At 41.6% G+C, this 19,601-nt stretch overlaps 2 protein-coding genes across 3 annotated transcripts in view; one reads left to right on the top strand and one right to left on the bottom strand.

Annotated features, from left to right (window-relative positions):
• Window positions 1–19,601, bottom strand: part of LOC134298835 (uncharacterized) — a 483,127-nt gene that overhangs the window by 372,666 nt on the left and 90,860 nt on the right. The window lies entirely within an intron of this gene.
• mtres1 (mitochondrial transcription rescue factor 1) lies at window positions 11,964–19,569 on the top strand. 2 transcript variants are annotated; one of them, XM_062980218.1, is made up of 4 exons: window positions 11,964–12,172; window positions 14,358–14,762; window positions 15,287–15,359; window positions 17,757–19,569. In XM_062980218.1, the coding sequence occupies exons 1-4, from the start codon at window positions 11,979–11,981 to the stop codon at window positions 17,931–17,933; spliced, it is 849 nt and encodes a 282-aa protein (XP_062836288.1). In that variant the 5' UTR covers window positions 11,964–11,978; the 3' UTR covers window positions 17,934–19,569. The 2 variants fall into 2 exon arrangements, with proteins under 2 accessions (XP_062836288.1, XP_016853301.1); XM_016997812.2 differs by having other exon boundaries at window positions 12,065–12,172; window positions 14,315–14,762.

The raw sequence follows: 19,601 nt of genomic DNA, 5'->3' as shown, positions 1-19,601 counted from the left end.
GTTGGCATGGCTCCAGAGATTTTTATGTCCCTTCCCTATTGGCTCTCGGACATTCCCACCCCAAAATCTGGAAATAGCCTGGAAGCCTATGAGAGTTTAGATTGCAGAACAGGTCTTCGTTTTGTCATCTGCACTTGAGATCTCTGAACCAACGAGAAGGATGAGATCTTCACTGACGGTTTTTAAAGAATAGGTTTTTGAGAGTATGTTTTTACTCAGTGGTTTTAAATTAATTTTTATCTTTCTTCAAATAATATGTTTCAAATAGTTTTAATATTGTGAAAAGTTTGATCTTATGTTAATGTTGATCATTGTATATTTTTGCTGGATTGTATATGCTTCAAACTGTACACTGTTTTAGGGCTCAGTTTGGTGGAAATGTTCCGGTATAAATACAATTATTATTATTATTATTATTATTATTATTATTATTATTATTATTATTATTATTACTATTACTGTTGCTCTTATTCCTGAAGTCTGCACACAGCAGCATGCCACTGAATCATAAAACTAAGGATTTGGATTCTTAACTTAAGAAGTTTGGTTGCTACAATAGCCAATATGATACTACATCTCACCTCCCCAAACAGAGTCCTCGGGTTGCGCGGTGGGTTAAACCTTTGTGCCGGCAGGACTGATGACTGACAGGTCGGTGGTTTGAATCTGGGGAGAGCAGGTGAACTCCCTCTGTCAGCTCCACCTCCTCATGCGGGGACATGAGAGAAGCCTCCCACAAGGATGGTAAAACATCAAACATCCGGGCATCCTCTGGGCAATGTCCAATTCTCTCACACCAGAAGAGACTTGCAGTTTCTCAAGTCACTCCTGACATGAAAAGAATACCTTCCCAAATTCCATTTTTTTCTGTTCTTTATGGTGAATCGATTACTAATTAGGGTTGTAAAGCCTGAGTGAGCTGGCTGAATTCTTGAGGAAATATAGCACTTCTCTAAGAATGAAGATCAATCTCACAGTGATGCTGGAGGTTTTGTATGTGAGGTGGCCTTAAGGTCTGCAACACCCTTTTACACATATTTCTAGCAGGTCCTGGGGCTCTCTAACTCATTGTGAAGGTGTGGATATATGGATACATCCTCCACATGTGGCCTCGTGTCATCAGAGTGTAGTCAAAATAGCAAAAAAATATTAATGAGGGAGAAGAGACCTGCTAAGAGAGTCTGAAACAGTTTGATTTTGCCCAAGCCTATTGATAAGGGTGTGGAGTCTCTAGTGGCCTAGGGGATAAAAGCCTTGTGACTTGAAGGCTGGGTTGCTGACCTGAAGGCTGCCAGGTTCGAATCCCACCCGGGGAGAGATGAGCTCCCTCTATCAGCTCTAGCTCCATGCGGGGACATGAGAGAAGCCTCTCACAAGGATGGTAAAACATCAAAACATCCGGGTGTCCCCTGGGCAACGTCCTTGCAGACGGCCAATTCTCTCACTCCAGAAGCAACTCCGGTTGCTCCTGACACGAAAAAAAATTGATAAGGGTGAGATTCTGCCCATCATCTCCTTCCTGCTGAGTTAATTGACTTTTGGACTGAGCTTAGTTTAGAACAGTGGTTCCCTAAACTTTTATTTACCAGGGACCACATTGACCAGGGACTATTCTCCAACATTAGTACCAAAAGAGTTACGAATCAGTTTTTGGTCAACTTTAGATTCGGTTTGGTTATTTGGGGTGCTGATTTAGAAAATTGCATTGGATAGACCACATCAGCTCTAGTTTCTGATACAGTGGTCGCCATCTGCTCGCCCACAGAAAATCATTAATAATCTAGAGCTGATGATGTCTATCCAATGCAATTTTCTGAATCAGCACCCTAAATAACCCCAGGAACAGGGCTAAACATGAAGACAAAGAAAAAAATGGTTGGGCTGTATCATTATCCGTAGTAGTAAAGGTGAGGCTGCAGACCATATGTTAGTTCTTGTGGACCATTGGTGAACCATGGACCACAGGTTGGGAACCATTGGTTTAGAGCAATTGAGGACAAGGTGGGAAAGGAGGAGAAGAAACAAGCATTTTAAAAGGAAGAAGTCTGGTGCCAGTGGATTAATTGGGATTCTGCCATATTGGGAGAGGTGGTAGACATGTTAGGGGGTGCTTGTCAAGGAAAGGGGGAATGGTAAGTGGGTTCCTGGGCTTAGGACCAACAGGCAACTCATGTCTCAAATAGTTGAACACTCTTATTTCAAAGAGTTGAGCAAACCTTGGAAGCAGTTGCACAACATTTGGGAGGGGGAAAAAATCCCCTGGGCTAGTAGTGAGTCTTTTACAATCCCCAGCAGCAATGCTGGACCAACTGTAGAAGCTATAGAAGAAGCCTTTTAACAACTCATGTGTGCTGTCATATGCCTTGTGTGATGCAAGATCTAGCAAGAATGGCAGCAATGGCTATAGCTATTGGATGCTTGTTGCTGCCAAGACAACAGTTTGGAAGGCTGAATTCACTATTTAAAATGATGGTGAAACGGCCTTGGAGGCCGTTTTCTTTTCCCTGGCCCTCAGTAGCTCCAAACTCTCTTTTTTTCTGCTTCTCGAAAGAGTGGGCCTTGCAGCAATTCCCTGGCTGGCACTAAGATAAAAGGACCTGTTTTTCAAATCCAGTTTTTCCCACTGATTATTTTTAACATTGGGGAGATTTTTGGCAATGTCTATATAGACCTGAAGGGTTTCAGGACTTGAAAATTATGCTCACTCTGCTGTGAAATGACTGGCTGCCACATACCATACAATCCAAGTTAGACAGAGTTTGTGGCCTCAAATTATGTCAGTCACAATGAAACATTGGTTGGAATAATATTCTTTTTCAGATTGCTTTGGAGCCCTTTTACTAAGGGCAAAGTAAAGGTAAAAGTTTTCCCCTGACATTAAGTCTAGTCGTGTTCAACTCTGGGGGTTGATGCTCATCTCCCTTTCTAAGCTGAAGACCTGTCATTGTCCATAGACGCCTCCAAAATCATGTGGCTGGCATGACTGCATGAAGTGCCGTTACCTTCCCACTGGAGCGGTGCCTATTGATCTACTCACATTTGCATGTTTTCGAACAGCTAGGTTGGCAGAAGCTGGGGTTAACAGCAGGAGCCCACCCCGTTCCCCAGATTCGAACTGCTGACTTTTCGGTCAGCAAGTTGAGTAGCTCAGCAGTTTAACCCACTGCACCATTGGGGGCTCCTTTACTAATGGTGCATTTACACTGTAGAATTAATGCACTTTGACATCACTTTCACTGCCATGACTCAATGCAAAGGAACAATTAAGTGGTAGTTTGTTGAGGCACTAGCACTATTTGGCAGATACATTGAAAGACTGTAACTGAAATGATTTCATAGAATTGAGCATTGGCAGTTAAAGTGGTGTCAAATTGCATTAATTGTACAGTGTAGATGCACCCTCAGTCTTTATCATGTGTTTCTGGCTGGTTCTACACTGTCATAAAATCCAGTTTCAGAATGCAGATTAACTGCATTGACCTGAATTATATGGCAGTGTAGATTTATATAATCCAGTTCAATGCATTCAATCTGTATTCTGAAGCTAGATTATATGGGAGTATAAATCCAGCCTTTCAGGGTCACCTGAGTGATCAGATGTTACTGGATTCCAGCTCCCATAAACTCCCATAAACCTGGCCAGTGGTGAGGGATGATAGGAGTAATAGTTCATCAGCAACTATGGTACTATTAGTTCCATGTGTGTACTTACCATATTGTGCCACTGCCATAAACAAATGTTGTTTTTTCAGCAGTAATGAGAGTACTTTACATTTCATTTAAAATTAGTACAACTGCATTGGGCTTAGGTACTTAGAAATGCATTCAGTGGACTGTTTTCCCGGGAGAGTTTGTCTTGCACTGTAATCCCAAATACAATCTAAATAACATTTCTTGAGCGCACAAATGGGAAAACCTTCCTGCATTTCCCTATTGAAAACTAACTGTATTAACCCAGAACAGATCTACAGAATTAAGCACTATTAATTAGACAGAAGAACATTCATTCCAAGTGGTAAAGCAATTAATCAGAAGCAAAACACCCGAGAATACAAAAGTAAGCAAATAATTCAAACTAATTAACATTTGCTGATGGAATGTGTATCTGTCATAGCTAATAAGGATATTAAAAATAACTGGCACTTAATTCCATTGCTATTTCCTTTTTGACTACATTCAACACCTGCTTAATGTGAGCTAGAGAAGCCCTCAGGGCAACCATCAAAGGCAAGGCATGCAGGACAGATTTTCTGCAGTATTTATGAAATAGCATACTACACACACACACACACACACACACACACACACACACATAAACGGTGCAGGAGAGCGTAATGCCTTGGGATGAGGGAAAATTAGCAAGAAAAATCAAGAATTAATTTTTCAAGAAGCTAAGCCAAGCTGTGTCAAGCATGATGCCCCCCCCCCCCCCGACCGGCCCGGGTCAAATTATTAATAATTATATAGTTGGAGCTGCAACTGAGAGAGCTGCAGAAAGCAGGAACCTGCTGTCTCACGGGAATCGGTTGTGCGAACGATCGGAGATATGGAGGAGCCCAGCAGCAGCTACCAGTGCGTGGGATATTTTTTGCAACAATCTTTCCCTTTTTTATTAGTTTATTACCAAATAACCCTTCAATATATGTGCACTATCCTCTATTCTTGCCTCTTTGTATCTTCCTTGCCTTCTGTGTGCCACTCTCTCATTTTTATCTCCCGCCGCCGGCCCCAGTGACCATATGGTCCACACGGCCCCCACAGCTCTCGGAACAAGGCTTTTTCCCTCTCTTTTCCTTATAATTCACCGACCCTTCATCCCACTGAACCCCATACCAACCCCATGGGTGCCCTGGTTCCCTCTGCTGGGAGTCTCCAGTATCCACGGATCCCCAATGTTTACCCTTTGAATGCATATATTTTATGTCCTTACATAAAACACCATTTGGAGGAGTATGCCCCCGATCAAGACCCTGGTGACCTTTTGTCAGCACCCCATGACCCAGGAACCCACTCCAGCAGTTTTCCTGGGCATCATCTCAATCATAAAAGGATCCAAGCCCCCATAATCTTCGGGGCAAATCCATCTCTATTGGCCACATGGACCCAGCTTTGCAGAAGACAACAGGAGCCTGAGTTTGGACTACCATCCTTTGTGCAGCTACTTGGACATAATAAAAGACATTTATTACCTGGTATGGCTATCTCAACGCAATGTATGGTATCTCAGCTTTCTTTTGCAGCTTACCGTGAGCTGGCATCCAAATCAGCTGACTTGAATAAAATACCTTGATGCCTTCTTCTTCAATTTGGTGAGATTTCATAATTGGGGAACATCAGGTTCAGCTTCTTTGTCTTGCCAGGCATATGAATCCACAGGCAGCCATGACTAGTACTGGCCACCCGCTTAATAGGACTCAGTATTCACGCTCCAGGGTTCCGCTATTCGCAGTCCGGATCTTACTACCCGCAATCTCTTAAATTTGCTTGATAACAAAGCAATCCTCTACTCTTAATTATTTTGGGGAGGAAAGAGACACCATTTTGTTGGGTGGGAGATACCAGCAGTATCCAACATTGCTCAGTCACTCTGGAAGAAGATTAACTACATCCTCGTCATTAAATCGTATTTTTTTCCAAGACATGCTATGAAATATTTTGCTGTCTGAGACAATGGGCAAGATTGATTTTTCCTCCTCTGACCGACACACACACACACACACACACACACACACATTTCATAATTCCATATTCACATGCTAAATGACCCATTTTTTCCTCAGCTTTTGATGTATCCAATGTGCAGAGCATGGCAGAAATGTCCCATGGTATGCAGAGGAATAATGAAATGAGAATTCATTCTGAAAGCCATTTGACTATAACAATGCCTGTTAAAGAATCTGCTAAACCTTCACTGCCAGATAATGAAGTTGGTCATAAAAATCATTTATGAGTCACGGCAGGGGAACTATGGCTGCTAATTTGATTTAAAGTGAACAGTTTTAATAAGCAGGACACTCAGTTTACTCAAGCCAATCTTAGTCATTGCTTTACTGTTCAGGATTAATCCAGAGATAATTGATTTTCCATTTTTGTTTCATTTGTGCATGAAAGTATAAAAATTTTGTTCAGTGTCACATTCTATCATTATAGCACAATGATTCCACTTTAAGAGCTATGATTGTATAACTGTGGTATTTTGAAAATTGTAGTTTCAGCAGAGGAACCAGAGGAACCTCTGTCTGATAATCCTACATGCTCCATCCAAAATAGCCAGTCCCAGCACTCCATGGGATGTTGCCATGGCAATTAAAGTAGAACCCCAGTGCTATAATTGTGCAGTGTGAAAGGACGACAGGAATTAGATTTTGATTGTGGGCAGCTGAATTTTTAGAGAAGTGAGACTCTTTGCTCTGAATGGGATTCAAGCCATATAACCATCACCACCGTGGAACTCTCCAAATGTCTTAGATTAAGATATCCATCACCTCAAGGAAGCACGTCAATGATGGATGTTGTCGTCCATCAGGTTGGGTAACTGTTCTTGGCTGTCACCAAGGAAAACACCACAACCATATTACTGGTTATAAATGATCTTTTTAAATAAATCCTCTTCCTTTTAAAATTAAATATTCTTTGCTGATAGCTTTTCACCCAACTGAACATCTCCAATGACAGGCATCCTATTTCAACTTTAATTTGATTTCCTGTGAGTTTAAAAACTGATCTAGTTATGGTATTTCTGAATTCTTTAAGAATATAATATTGCCTTCGGTGATTTTTTTTTTTCGTGTCAGGAGTGACTTGAGCAAGTCGTTTCTGGTGTGAAAGAATTGGCCGTCTGCAAGGACATTGCCCAGGGGATGCCCAGATGTTTTACCATCCTGTGGGAGGCTTCTCTTATGTCCCTGCATGGGAAGCTGGAGCTGACAGATGGGAGTTCACCCTGCTCCCTGGATTCGAACCACTGGCCTTTCAGTCAACAGTCTTGCCAGGACGAGGGTTTAACCCATTATGCTTTCTGTGATGGGAAAGGAACTCTGATCTGTAGATATACAGCTGTTTCTGTTCATTCATTCCATACTGGAAAAGGATGGAAAGAAGGGAGGGAGGGAGGGAGGGGGAAGTGGAGGATTTTCTCCATTAGAAAAGACACCACTTCTGACAATTTGATAAAGGCAAACCTTCCGTCAAAGGTGTCTAGGAGTGACTACCATCTATTCCTTTATTTGGCATGTACAACAAGTCTTTTACTTAAACAAAACATTTACATTTTGGGAGGAGCGCAATTACCAATCTTGATAAAATAGTGAAGAGTAGAGACATAACACTGGCAAGGAAGGTCTGCAGCACATTATTTTATCATATTGTTATGGAACATAATGTTTTATAGTTTCACCTTAGCAGAGGAACAAAGTATTGGAAGACAAAAGGAGTCCAAGAAAAGGTTGTGTGATTTAGATCAAACTGACCATCTAAAGAACTATACCACTGTTGGTGGGGACACGATAGAGGACCTTCTCGGTGATGGCCCCTAGACCCTGGGACTCCCTTTCAGGAGTTCCCTTGAGTCCTTCCATTGACAGGTTAAAACCTTCCCATTCAGACAGGGCTTTAGTGAAGAAAGTTTTAAAAAGACAGAGTAGGGTGTGCTATACTGTTTTTGCTGAATTGTTTAAAATAACTTTTTATTAAAAGCCACTTTTGGTCTCCTTGTGGGGAGAAAAGCAGGGTATAAATAAACATAATAATGGATGGATAGATAGTTAGACAGATATATGTTTTATGGCACTGCCTTCTCCAAAAGAACTATCTGTCTCCATCCATCCATCCATCCATCCATCCATCCATCCATCCATCCATCCATCCATCCATCTATCTATCTATCTATCTATCTATCTATCTATCTATCTATCTATTCCCCTAGAGATCCTAGTGGCAGGTTCTTTGGTGAAAGTGGTGCCATGAAACATTATCTATCATCTCTCTCTCCTTCAATCTCTCCCCCCCCCCCCTATCTATCTATCTATCTATCTATCTATCTATCTATCTATCTATCTATCATCTATCATCCCTGTGTTGAGCTCTTTTGGGAAAGTTGCCATGATGGGACAGATCTATCCAATCTGTCTTTATTTCCCTAGAGATCCCAGTGGTGGGTTCTTTGGGGAAGGCAGTGCCACAGAAAGTATCTATAATCTATGCATCCACCCATCTAATTTATCATTCTCCCTAGAGATCCCTGTGATGGGTTCTTTTATCTGTCCAATATCTACCTCTCTGTCTCTTTCCCCAGAGATTCCAGTGGTGGGTTCTTCGGGGAGGGCTACACCACAGAAATATCTATATATCTTTCTAAACTACCTAATCTATCTAAAGATCTCACTGGCAGATTTTCTGGGGGAAGTTGGTGCCATGGAACATCTATTTATCAATCAATCAATCAACCTAATTTATCTCTTTCCCTAGAGATCCCGGTGCTGGGTTCTGTGGCAAAGGTGGTCCCATGAAGCATCCATTCATCCATCCATCCATCCATCCATCCATCCATCCACCCATCCATCTGATTTATCTATGTCCCTTGAGATCACTGTGATTTATCTGTCTATTATCTACCTCTCTGTCTCTTTCCTGAGAGATCCCACTGGCGGATTCTTTGCGGATGGCAATGCAACAGAAAGTAACTATCTATCTGGGTTGCTGTGAGTTTTCCAGGTGGTATGGCCATACTCCAGAAGCATTCTCTCCTGAAGTTTCACCCACATCTATAGCGAGCATTTTCAGAGGTTGTGAGGTCTGTTGGAAACTAGGCAAGTGGGGTTTATATATCTGTGGTATGTCCAGTATGGGAGAAAGAAGTCTTGTCTGTTTGAGGCAAGTGTGAATGTTGCAATCGACCAGCTTGATTAGCATTGAATGGCCTTGCAGCTTCAAAGCCTGGCTGCTTCCTGCCTGGGGGAATCCTTTGTTGGGAGGTGTTGGCTGGCCCTGAGTGTCCAGGTTGGTTCATCAAACTCTTCTATGGCTGATTTCTCTGGCTGAGTTAGTCTGCAGTGCCTTTCATGTTTCTTGATTCATGATTGGGCAATGCTGTGTTTGGTGGTTCCTATGTAGCCTTGTCCACAGCTGCATGATATACAGTAGACTCCTGCAGAGGTGAGAGGATCCCTCTTGTCCTTTGCTGAACATAGTATTTGTTGGATTTTCTTAGTGGGCCTGTAGATAGTTTGTTGGTTGTGTTTCTTCATCAGCTTCCCTGTGTGGTCAGTAGTTCCCTTGATGTATGGTAGGAACACTTTTCCTCTGGGTAGATCTTTGTCTTTACTCTCATGGCTTGTTCTTGGCCTTACAGCTTTTCTGATGTCCATGGTGGAGTCTCCATTGGCCTGTAGAGATCAGTTTACATAGTTCAGTTCTCCTTGGAGGTGGGGGTTCACAGATTCTTTTTGCATAGTCTGCCAGGGCTTTGATTGTGCTTCTTTTTTGACTTGGGTGATGGTTGAAGTTTTTATGTAGGTATCTATCCGTGTGTGTAGGTTTTCCGTAAACTGTGTGGCCCAATTGTTGATTGGGTTTGCGGATGAGTAGGACGTCTAGAAATGGCAGTTTTCCTTCATTTTCTTTTTCCATGGTTAATTGGATGTTTGGGTGGATGCTGCTGAGGTGGTCTAGGAACTTATTTAGTTCTTCTTCTCTATGGCTCCAAATGGTGAAGGTGTCATCCACAAATCTGAACCATACAGCGGTTTTTTAGTGCTGTTTCCAGGGCTTGTTCCATATAGAACTGGGCTGAGAGGGCTCCCCATGGCTACTCCATCTTTCTGTTCATAGAATTCATTGCCCCACTGAGAATAGCTTGTGGTGAGACAATGGTGAAACAGGGCTGTGATGTCTTCTGGGAAATTCTGTTTGACTAGTGCGATGGTGTCTACTACCGAAACCTTGGTAAATAGACACCACCCTGCAATTGGAGACAGGCTTCATCAAAGTGGAGGCCAGAGTATGGATAGCCATTCTCAACTACTGGCTATGCCTATCCTTCTTCCCACGTGGTCTTGCCCCTCTAACCATGAGGGACAACTTGGACTAAAACAGTGGCAGTAAAGATCGCAACACTAGGCTTCTCCCAAGGACAATTACTAAGCATGGGATGGGACCAAGCCAAGGATCTCATTAAGCAACGGATCCTGGACATAGAGCACCAATCAGACTTAGCCTGCATCCCAGCCTTTAGTGTTAGTGAAGCTAACAGATACCTCACCGTGCCCATGGCATACCTGAAAAATATTACAAAATAGTTTTTTTTTAAAAAAAAAGTACTGTTCAAAGACATGTTTAACAAAGCTGTTATGGGACCAAGGGGGGGGGGGGGGTCTGATAGGAGTCAAAACACTAGGGAAGCACTAGAGGGAGAGGGAGGGTCTCATTGCAAGTCCAGTAAAACCTCAGCTGCAACAGGTTGTTTCAACCGTGCTCTTATCAGGGTGCTGCGCTGCGGGGTTGATCATAATCCATCGAATTTAAAGTACTGCAGTGCAGAACCTAGCAACACTGTAAGTTATTGTAGTGCTAGAGTCTGAGAGCAGCAGGGTTGTATAAATTTTTCTGGTGTGCCCTGGATATTTAAGAAGCCATAGAATAATTAAATTAGTTCTAACGTCTCTGTAGAACATTCATTGAAGGAGCACAGGTTTGGTTGTTTCTGTGTGTCTCACATGAGAATAATCTCTCCTTGAAGGGGGTCTTCGAATATCTGACCTCCAATACAGCCAATGGGAGGGCATGGCATCTTGCCAGGGTGAAAGCCCTTTGGTGTTTGGGCACCTTCAGGTTTTCTAATCTTTTTTATGACTTATTGCAGATTGATGATGATAAAGGGAAGCTCTTACATGTGCCCGTGATCCAGAGTCATCCGCAGAACAATAACATGCCACTCAGGTTTGCAGAACAAAAATACAGGAACTTTACTCATTACAAAGAGAAACAGTAGTACAGTAGAGTCTCACTTATCCAAGCCTCGCTTATCCAAGCTTCTGGATTATCCAAGCCATTTTTGTAGTCAATGTTTTCAATATATCATGATATTTTGGTGCTAAATTCGTAAATACAATAATTACTACATAGCATTACTGTGTATTGAACTACTTTTTCTGTAAAATTTGTTGTATAACATGATGTTCTGGTGCTTAATGTGTAAAATCATAACCTAATTTGATGTTTGATAGGCTTTTCCTTAATCTCTCCTTATTATCCAACATATTCGCTTATCCAACGTTCTGTCGGCCTGTTTACGTTGGATAAGTGAGACTCTACTGTATTTACAATAGTCCCTCTAATGCTTCAGAGCTATAGTCCTGGTTCTTCACCCTCTTTTCTCAGCAGCAAACAGGCCTCAAAATAGCAAGGCAATGCTCTTTTTTTAGCAGTACTCAGCCAGCACTGAAAAACTTGTCCAAATTGATACTGCAGCAGCAGAACAGAAACAGTATCAAGCCAATCCCCAGGTCTTTGCAGGCGCATCCAATCGGCTTCATGCACTTCATTTTCCACTTAACACACACAGCACAGTGCCTTTGCAAACCATGACAGATTGCCTCCCAATGGAACGGTGTTTCCCCATTTCCCCATTCCCCAGTGCCTCTCTCTGTGCTCGTCATGGACCATAATAAAGTCTTGATTGATTGATTGAATGAATAGAGACACCACATCGAAACTGATCAGTTCCATGTGTTGTCTTTATCTATTTGTCCATCCATTTTAAACTTATCTATCTAGCGATCTCATTGCCAGGTATTTTGGGGAAGGTGATGCCATGGATCATCTATCTGTCTGTCTGTCTATCTATCCATCTGATGTATCTATTTCCCTAGAGATCCCAGTGATGGGTTCTTCTATCTGTTTAATAATATTATCGATTTGTTGTCGAAGGCTTTCATGGCCGGGATCACAGGGTTGTTGTATGTCTTTCGGGCTGTGTGGCCATGTTCCAGAAGTATTCGATTATCTACCTCTCCATCTCTTTCCCTAAAGATCCTAGTGGCGGGTCCTCCGAGCTTCCTCCTCCCGGCAGAGGGCGCTGGCGGCGGCGCGAAGGCTGGGCTGGCTGGGCCTGGGCCGCGGAAGGGGAAGGGGACGGGCCGGCGGAGCAGGGACGAGGCGCAGGCAGCGGGACCAGGTAGCCGGGGGAGGCCACACCGCGGGCGGAGAGAGGCAGGGCAAGACTAGGGGTGCATCTACGCTGGAGAAGGGATGCAGTTTAACACCGCTTTAATGGCCATATAGCCCAGTGCTGTCGAATCCCAGGACTGGTCGTTTTGCAAGGCCCCAGGGTGCCACAGCCTTGAGCCATGCCAGTTGAAGTGGGTTCAGACTGCATTCATTCTGCAGTGCAGACCAGGCACGGGCAAGCTTGGGCCCCTCCAGGTGTTTTGGACTTTAACTCCCACTACTGGAGGCTGTTAGGAATGGTGGGAGTTGAAGTCCAAAACACCTGGAGGGCCCAAGCTTGCCCGTGCCTGGTGTAGCACATCTTGAGTATCACTCTTGTAACGGATGTCTTTAAGCACAGGCTGGATGGCCATCTCTCGGGAATGCTCTTGTTGTGTGGGAAAGGGGTGGAGTGGATGGCCTTTGGGGTCCCTTCTAACGCTATACCTCAACCACATCGTGGCTCCCATTAGATTAGTTCTTATTTTTAACAAAATAGCCTGTTGCTAAAAAAAAAAAAAGGAAGAAAAAGAAAGATTTGCCAGAAGGCACAGGCTGCAAAAGCTTGGGTTGGGATTTTGGAAGCCTGCAGGTATATTCACAATCCGCAATTATAGCACTTCTGTACTGGGTTGCTGTGAGTTTTCCGGGCTGTATGGACATGTTTCAGAAGCATTCTCTCCTGAAATTTCGCCCAGAGGTTGTGAGGTTTGTTGGAAACTAGGCAAGTGGGGTTTATATATCTAATGAAATCTCTAGGGTGGAAGGAAGAACTCCTGCCTGTTGGAGGAATGTGTGAATGTTCCAATTAATCACCTTGATTAGCATTGAAAAGCCTTGTAACTCCAAAGCCTGGCTGCTTCCTGCCTGGGGGAATCCTTTGTTGGGAGGTGTTAGCGGGATGTGATTTTTCATGTCTGGAAATCCCTTGTTTTCACAGTGTTCTTTATTTACTGTCCTGATCTTAAGAGTTTTTTTAAATACTGGTAGCCAGTGTTAAAGCACTGAGCTGCTGAACTTGCAGACCGAAAGGTCCCAGGTTCAAATCCTGGGAGCGGAGTGAGCACCCGCTGTTAGCTCCAGCTTCTGCCAATCTAGCAGTTCAAAAACATGCCAATATGAGTAGATCAATAAGTACCGCTCAGGCGGGAAGGTAACGGCGCTCCATGCAGTTATGCCGGCCACATGACCTTGGAGGTGTCTATGGACAACTCCGGCTATTCGGCTTAGAGATGGAGAGGAGCACCAACCCCCAGAGTCAGACATGACTGGACTTAACGTCAGGGGAAACCTTTACCTTAGCCAGATTTTATTCATTTTCATGGTTTCCTCCTTTCTGTTGAAATTGAAAAGCTACAAGCTACAGTATTCCCTCACTTATTGCAGGGGTTAGGTTCCAGAACCACCGGCAATAAGTGAAAATCCACGAAGTAGGGACGCTATATTTATTTTAATATTTATACATTATTTTAGTAGTTATACACTATTTTAAGTCTTTATCAACCAATCGTGTGTTGATAAATCGCCTCCTTCTCCTTCCGTTGCCGCTTGAGCTCCTTTGGCTTCTCCTTCCTCCCTTCCTTAGGCTGTAAATTGTAATTTTTATGATTTATAATAGTCTTTTAGAGTTTATTGAAAAACCGCAAAACAGCGAATCCGCGAAGAGTGAACAGCGAAGTAGTGAGGAAATATTGTACAGTGTACAATGTTTTACTCATGCAATTCAGCTGTAAACATGACATAAAATATTCAGAGAAAATTATGTAAAAAAATTTAAACCCAGTGTATTAACACTCATCCCACCCCCCTCCCATTTAGAAGCACACTCTAGAAACTGACCATTTTCCAGTGTAGAATCCCCATTCTGTCAGTACCAGGCTGATGGATAAAGTGGGTTTTAAAAATCATTTTATTGGTATAGAACCAGACAGGAAAATATAGGACAAAGTTTTTCCACAGAATTGAACAGAGCATTTCTTGTGAAGCAGGGGAAACAAATGTGTGATAGTGGTTGTTTATAGACTTTTCAGGACTGGCTGTTGTTTATAGACTTTTCAGGACAGGAGCGAGCAATGGATGTCTCTCCAGAGTTTGTATTTTCTTGTTCCAGGGTATGCTATGACGTGTTTCAGGCTGTCTCTTGGTACTTTTAGACGTCTTCATGTCTGGCTTGGACTCTTGGAGAAGTCTTCTAATGGACATTGCACACCATGGAAGAGGTTTCTTTGCTCTGCAAGTCAACAACCCACGACAGCAGTCTCCCTGAACCATTTCTGCGTTTCTCCCATTAAATGCCATGTCTTTTTAATACCTTCATCCAAAAATATGCCATGGATTTCCGTACGGCTCAAAAGCAACAAAAGTTCTCGGAAGAACATGAAACAAACTGTGTCAGAAGATACTGAAGAGGAGGAGGATGAAGAAGAGGACAAAAGCGATTCTGAAGATGAATTTGAAGATGATTCTACCATAGAGAAAGATTACAAAGATCTTGAAAAAGTCGTACAGTCTTTCCGGTTTGATGTAATCATGAAATCTGGGCTAGATATTGCAAGAAAGTAAGTATAAAGGTTTAAAGGGGTTTGCAAGTCAGGGATTGGAAGAATGTGGCATCTTAAAATAGATCATTTATTGCTAGAATAAATGAGATAAAAAATAGATTATAACATTCTTTATCCAGCAGGAATAAATCCAAAGGAAACTTAACATTTTTGCTATTCAGCAGACAATAATCTCAGTTAATGAGCAATGCAGTTAAAATCTCAAACAAACAAGAATATAAGCTAATATTGTAGCATAGGCTTTGGAAGAATACATAGGATTATACTTTTAAAGCGTATCTTATCTCCAGCCCATTCCTTTATAGGCACCATGTTGCAGGCACAGATGTCCTGCTCAAATAGGCGCCAACAATCACTTGAGTGTTTGGTGAACTCCGAACAGTCAGTGAAGAGCTTCTTTTTTGGTAAAGTGAATTAGGAAAGTCCAGGAAGGCTCCTTTGTGGTCATTTAACAGTAGCATTGGATAGTAATGGTTAGTGTATTGGTATTAAAAAATTCAAGATTCCTTTTTGTTTCAAAGCAAAGTGGAAGATGCCTTCTACAATGGTGAACTCAGGTTGAATGGAGAGAAGCTATGGAAGAAAAGTAGATCGGTAAGGCTCTTTAGAAATATATTATTGACTGAAACTGGTAAGAAGATGCATGCTAAAACATTGATTTAAAACTGATAAAACACATCTCACATGTAATGCTTATCTTATTAAATTAATAGCAGTGCATTAAGAGCAAATCTTATCAAGAATGGGTTGCCATAGGCTGGAAATTACTTGAAGGCACATAGCAACAAAAACAAAGTATTAGAAAGTATTGGGCCAATTAAAGTTTAGCAGTACATGCATAAACTTCAGTGAACCTATGTAAGGCCTCAGGCTTTTGAACTTCCTCCCTTTCCCTAGTTTTGTATGCTCTAGTAGAAAGGATTCACTAACATTTAGTGGGGCTGCGATGGCGCAATGGGTTAAACCCTTGTGTTGGCTGAACTGCTGACCAAAAGGTTGGCGGTTCAAATCTGCGAGACGGGGTGAGCTCCTGTCTGTCAGCCCTAGCTTCCCATTTGAGGGCATGAGAGAAGCCTCCCAGCAGGATGGTAAAACATCCGAGCATCCCCTGGATACTTTCTCTGAAGACGGACAATTCTCTCACACCAGAAACGACTTGCCTCAATTTGCTTTTGACATGATAAAAAAACCCAAACATTTAGTTGTACTTCCAAAAAATCCTGCTTTGTGATATATGAAAAAGATACTGTGGTTGATATTAAAACTAAACCTAAACACAGTCCTTCACCTCATAAATGGGGAGTGAGAACAGATGAACATGAGGCTTTACTTGGGATTGTTCCAGCTTATAAATGTAGCACTAAATAAAAGTTAAGAACTGCATGCCTGCAGACCTGGCACTATAATGAATTGAGATTTTAAAAGGAAGTCATTCCAACACCAGAAGGATGTGAATAGGTTTTTATTGGACAAAACTAAGGAAGATCACAAGTAACACTATTTATACCACTAGTCCCTTCCTCCAATCCCTTCTCTTTTGCTTCTAACTCACTGGCCCTGATAATTTTTTTTTAAAAAAAGAGTTTTCACTGTGTATGTGAATGAAGTATCTAAATCTGTGTACTCATGTCCACAATATGATAAAATAGCTCAATTAAGCACAACACATTCCAGTAGAGTAACTATCTTGGACTTATCATGAGACAACATGGCTCATTTAATAAGATAATAATGATTGGCAAAGTGGAAAGTGGTAGGAAAAAGAAGGAGACCACACTACAGGTGGATTGATGCAGTAGGGAAGCTGGATAGACCTGAGTCTGCAAGGCCTGAGCAGGGCAATTGATCCCTGAGGCTCTTATTCACGGAGTTATCATAAGTTGAAGTCAACTTGATGGCAAACAGCAATTCGCCACACATACTGAAAGATGATAGCATAATCCAACAGCGGGAGAAAGGGAGGATCCCCAGGTGAACGAGCAAATCCCAAAATTTACTGGTTCCCACTAGCAGGGTGGATTGAGGCAAGGGACAGAAAAATCAATGTGTCATCTCCAGAGCTGGTGCACTTCTGTCCAATTCTCTATTCTGGAATTTTGGGAATAGTAGGATTTTCAGTTCACAAGATTGAAAGGTTATTCCTTTTTTGCTGGCAAGAATGTTGAAGATCAGCAAAGTGGAGATTAGGGAATATCTCACTTTCCTTTGCTGGGGGAAAATATCTGCAGTATTGTGGCACTGGGACCACTCTTCTAGGTACCATTCCTTATTCATAATTCTGAAATCTTGAAATACTCCAAAACTGTCCACATGGAAGGCTGAGATAGTGATATCGCTGTTCTCTGAAGGTTCGATATAACAAACTTTGTCTGATGCATAAAATTATTAAAATCTTGTATAAAATTATCTTCGGGCTATGTACATAAGGTATACATGAAACAAAAATTTCATGTTTAGACTTAGGTTCCATCTCCAAGATATCTTATAAGTTACATATATGGAAATACAGGTATTACAAAATGGTAAAATATCCCAAGTCCGAAACACTTCTTATCCTAAGCATTTCGGATAACAGATACTTAATCTGTGACTTTATATTGTGGCATAATTATTTGTGACTCAAAACTTGTGTGAGCCTTAAAGCTCAGCAGCTTTTGCCCTCATTTATTTCTTAGCATTCAGGGTCCCACAAGAGACTTGCATCACTGATATTTAGATGTCTACATGCTTCATATTCTCTCTCACTGGAGATAAGTCAGAGAGCATATATGGATCTCCATTACAGACATTTAGCAGCAGCAGTACTGTCATAGTTGATATTATGTTGCCATATTTGCATCTTTCCTTTAGTTGCAACTTGGTGGGAATGAAAAATGTGGGAATCAAAGCATTTTCATGCAGGCTGTTCAAACCAATTTCTACAGAAAGAAATTTGAAAGAAATACATAGATGTAAGCAAACTAAAGCTGATGCTACTGTTCTTTCTTTTAGGTAAAAGTTGGTGACACACTGGACCTCATAATTGGAGAGGATAAAGAAACAGAAACTGTTGTAGTTATGAGAGTTGTGTTAAGAAAAGCTTCAGAGAAGGATGATGGTGATAAATACAAAGTGGTTTTGAGGCGCTGGAGAAATTTAAAGGTGCCCAAGCAGGATGTATTTAAATGAACTATGGTCTGCATGTGGTGGTAATTTACCTATGATCAATTCATTTGTTAATACAATATATGGATTTTGGTTAAACAAAATTCTTGCACTTTTAATTATTTAAAGGGTATTTGATGGCATGCCACCTTCCTTGCCATAAGCATCAATTCTGTCTGTCAGTTTGCTGCTTTTTGTTTCATTTGGAAGGGGAGAATAATACTTCTACAGAAGACAACTGAGGAATAAAATGGAAGGCTATTCTGAAATTGTCTCTGCTTTTGTTTAAATAACATTTTAGGAGTGAAAAATGGACCTTGCTTCTCTTTTTATGTCTTGTGAAATGGGTAGGCAAGTGATCGCAGAAAGCTGGTCCCTGAAAGAGAAAATACTGTGTTAGATACATAGTGCAAATTTTCCTAAGTGAATCCACAAATTGGAAGCCTTCTTGATTTCCTTTTGCATCTTGTGCCTATGAAATAAAACAAAATGCACAAAAGATTGATACCTTTATTGGCCAACCAAAATGCACAAAACATTTCATGCAAGCTTTTGTGTGCCTGTGTGACATATGGATTCACCTACTGGCTCCAGAGTTTACAATAACAAAGTAGAATTCTGTAAACCATAGATACAGTGTGGTGAAAACAAAGAGGATGAATGTTAGAACTGAGTAATTCATCTCGGGAAATCCAGCTCAGAAAGTGTGGTAGAAAACTATAGTCCTATACACATCATCTGAAAGCCTTGTATTTGTTTTAGGAAGAGAATAGAGGAGCACACAAAATGCTCTGTTCACTTCACTGGGATAAGCTTTGTAGACACCGCTGCTGTCTTTGGTAAAGTTAGGTAAAATGTGATCCTTTGATGTTAGACTGGCACTCTTAGCATTCCTCGTCTTTGGATATAATGGTTAAGGCTGATGGAAGTTACAGTCCAACACCCTTGCCATATGCAGACAAAGTAGAGACAGCAGTTCCAGTGAAGATAGGAACACACAATTTTCTGGATTCAAGGATATGCATTTTATTGTGCACTACTTTTGTGATTTTTTTTTTACTGTTTGGCAGTTTAGGGTTTTATTCAGCACTGTGTGTAACTTGAATCCTGTGAAAGAGCTTTGCCTTCCACTCCCTCCTTTTGAAGCCATCATGCCCCACTCCTAAATTGTTCCCTTCACTATCCAGAATGATTTTAGGGAATGCTTTGCAGGAATAGCAGGAACCCCCCTCCCCACCTGTCTGGTTCTGCTGCAGCTGGATGCCTTGTTTCCATTGAAGAGATATTTGTTGGATTTCATCCTTATGCTTTCATTTCATGCTTTAATTTAAACAAGCGGCTTGAGGAGACACTTGTACAAATCGGTGGGCTCCCATAGACAATGTGAGCTAGCAGTCAGTTGCGGAAATGCTGTGAACAGTACAGGGCAAATGAAGTGAAAAGATAATGGTCTTCTTATCTCCTTATATGATATAGGAAAGCAAAAGAAAGTCTTCCATTGTAGAGGTAAGTATAGTATGTCACCCTGGAAATACTTTTGGTTAATATGATTTTTTTTTGTCAGTTCAAAATTGTGGTTGCCTTCCTATACACTTGTTGCCATGTTAAAAAAAAACAGTGTGGACAGTAGTTTTAATAAAGCCCAACAAAATGTATGAAACAGTCGTAAGTGTGTTTTTGTGACCCAAAGAG

The sequence above is a fragment of the Anolis carolinensis genome, chromosome 1, assembly GCF_035594765.1.
Source record: "Anolis carolinensis isolate JA03-04 chromosome 1, rAnoCar3.1.pri, whole genome shotgun sequence".
Taxonomy (NCBI): domain Eukaryota; kingdom Metazoa; phylum Chordata; class Lepidosauria; order Squamata; family Dactyloidae; genus Anolis; species Anolis carolinensis.
Note: the sequence above shows the minus strand (reverse complement) of the source record. Positions and strands in the feature narration are given on the sequence as shown.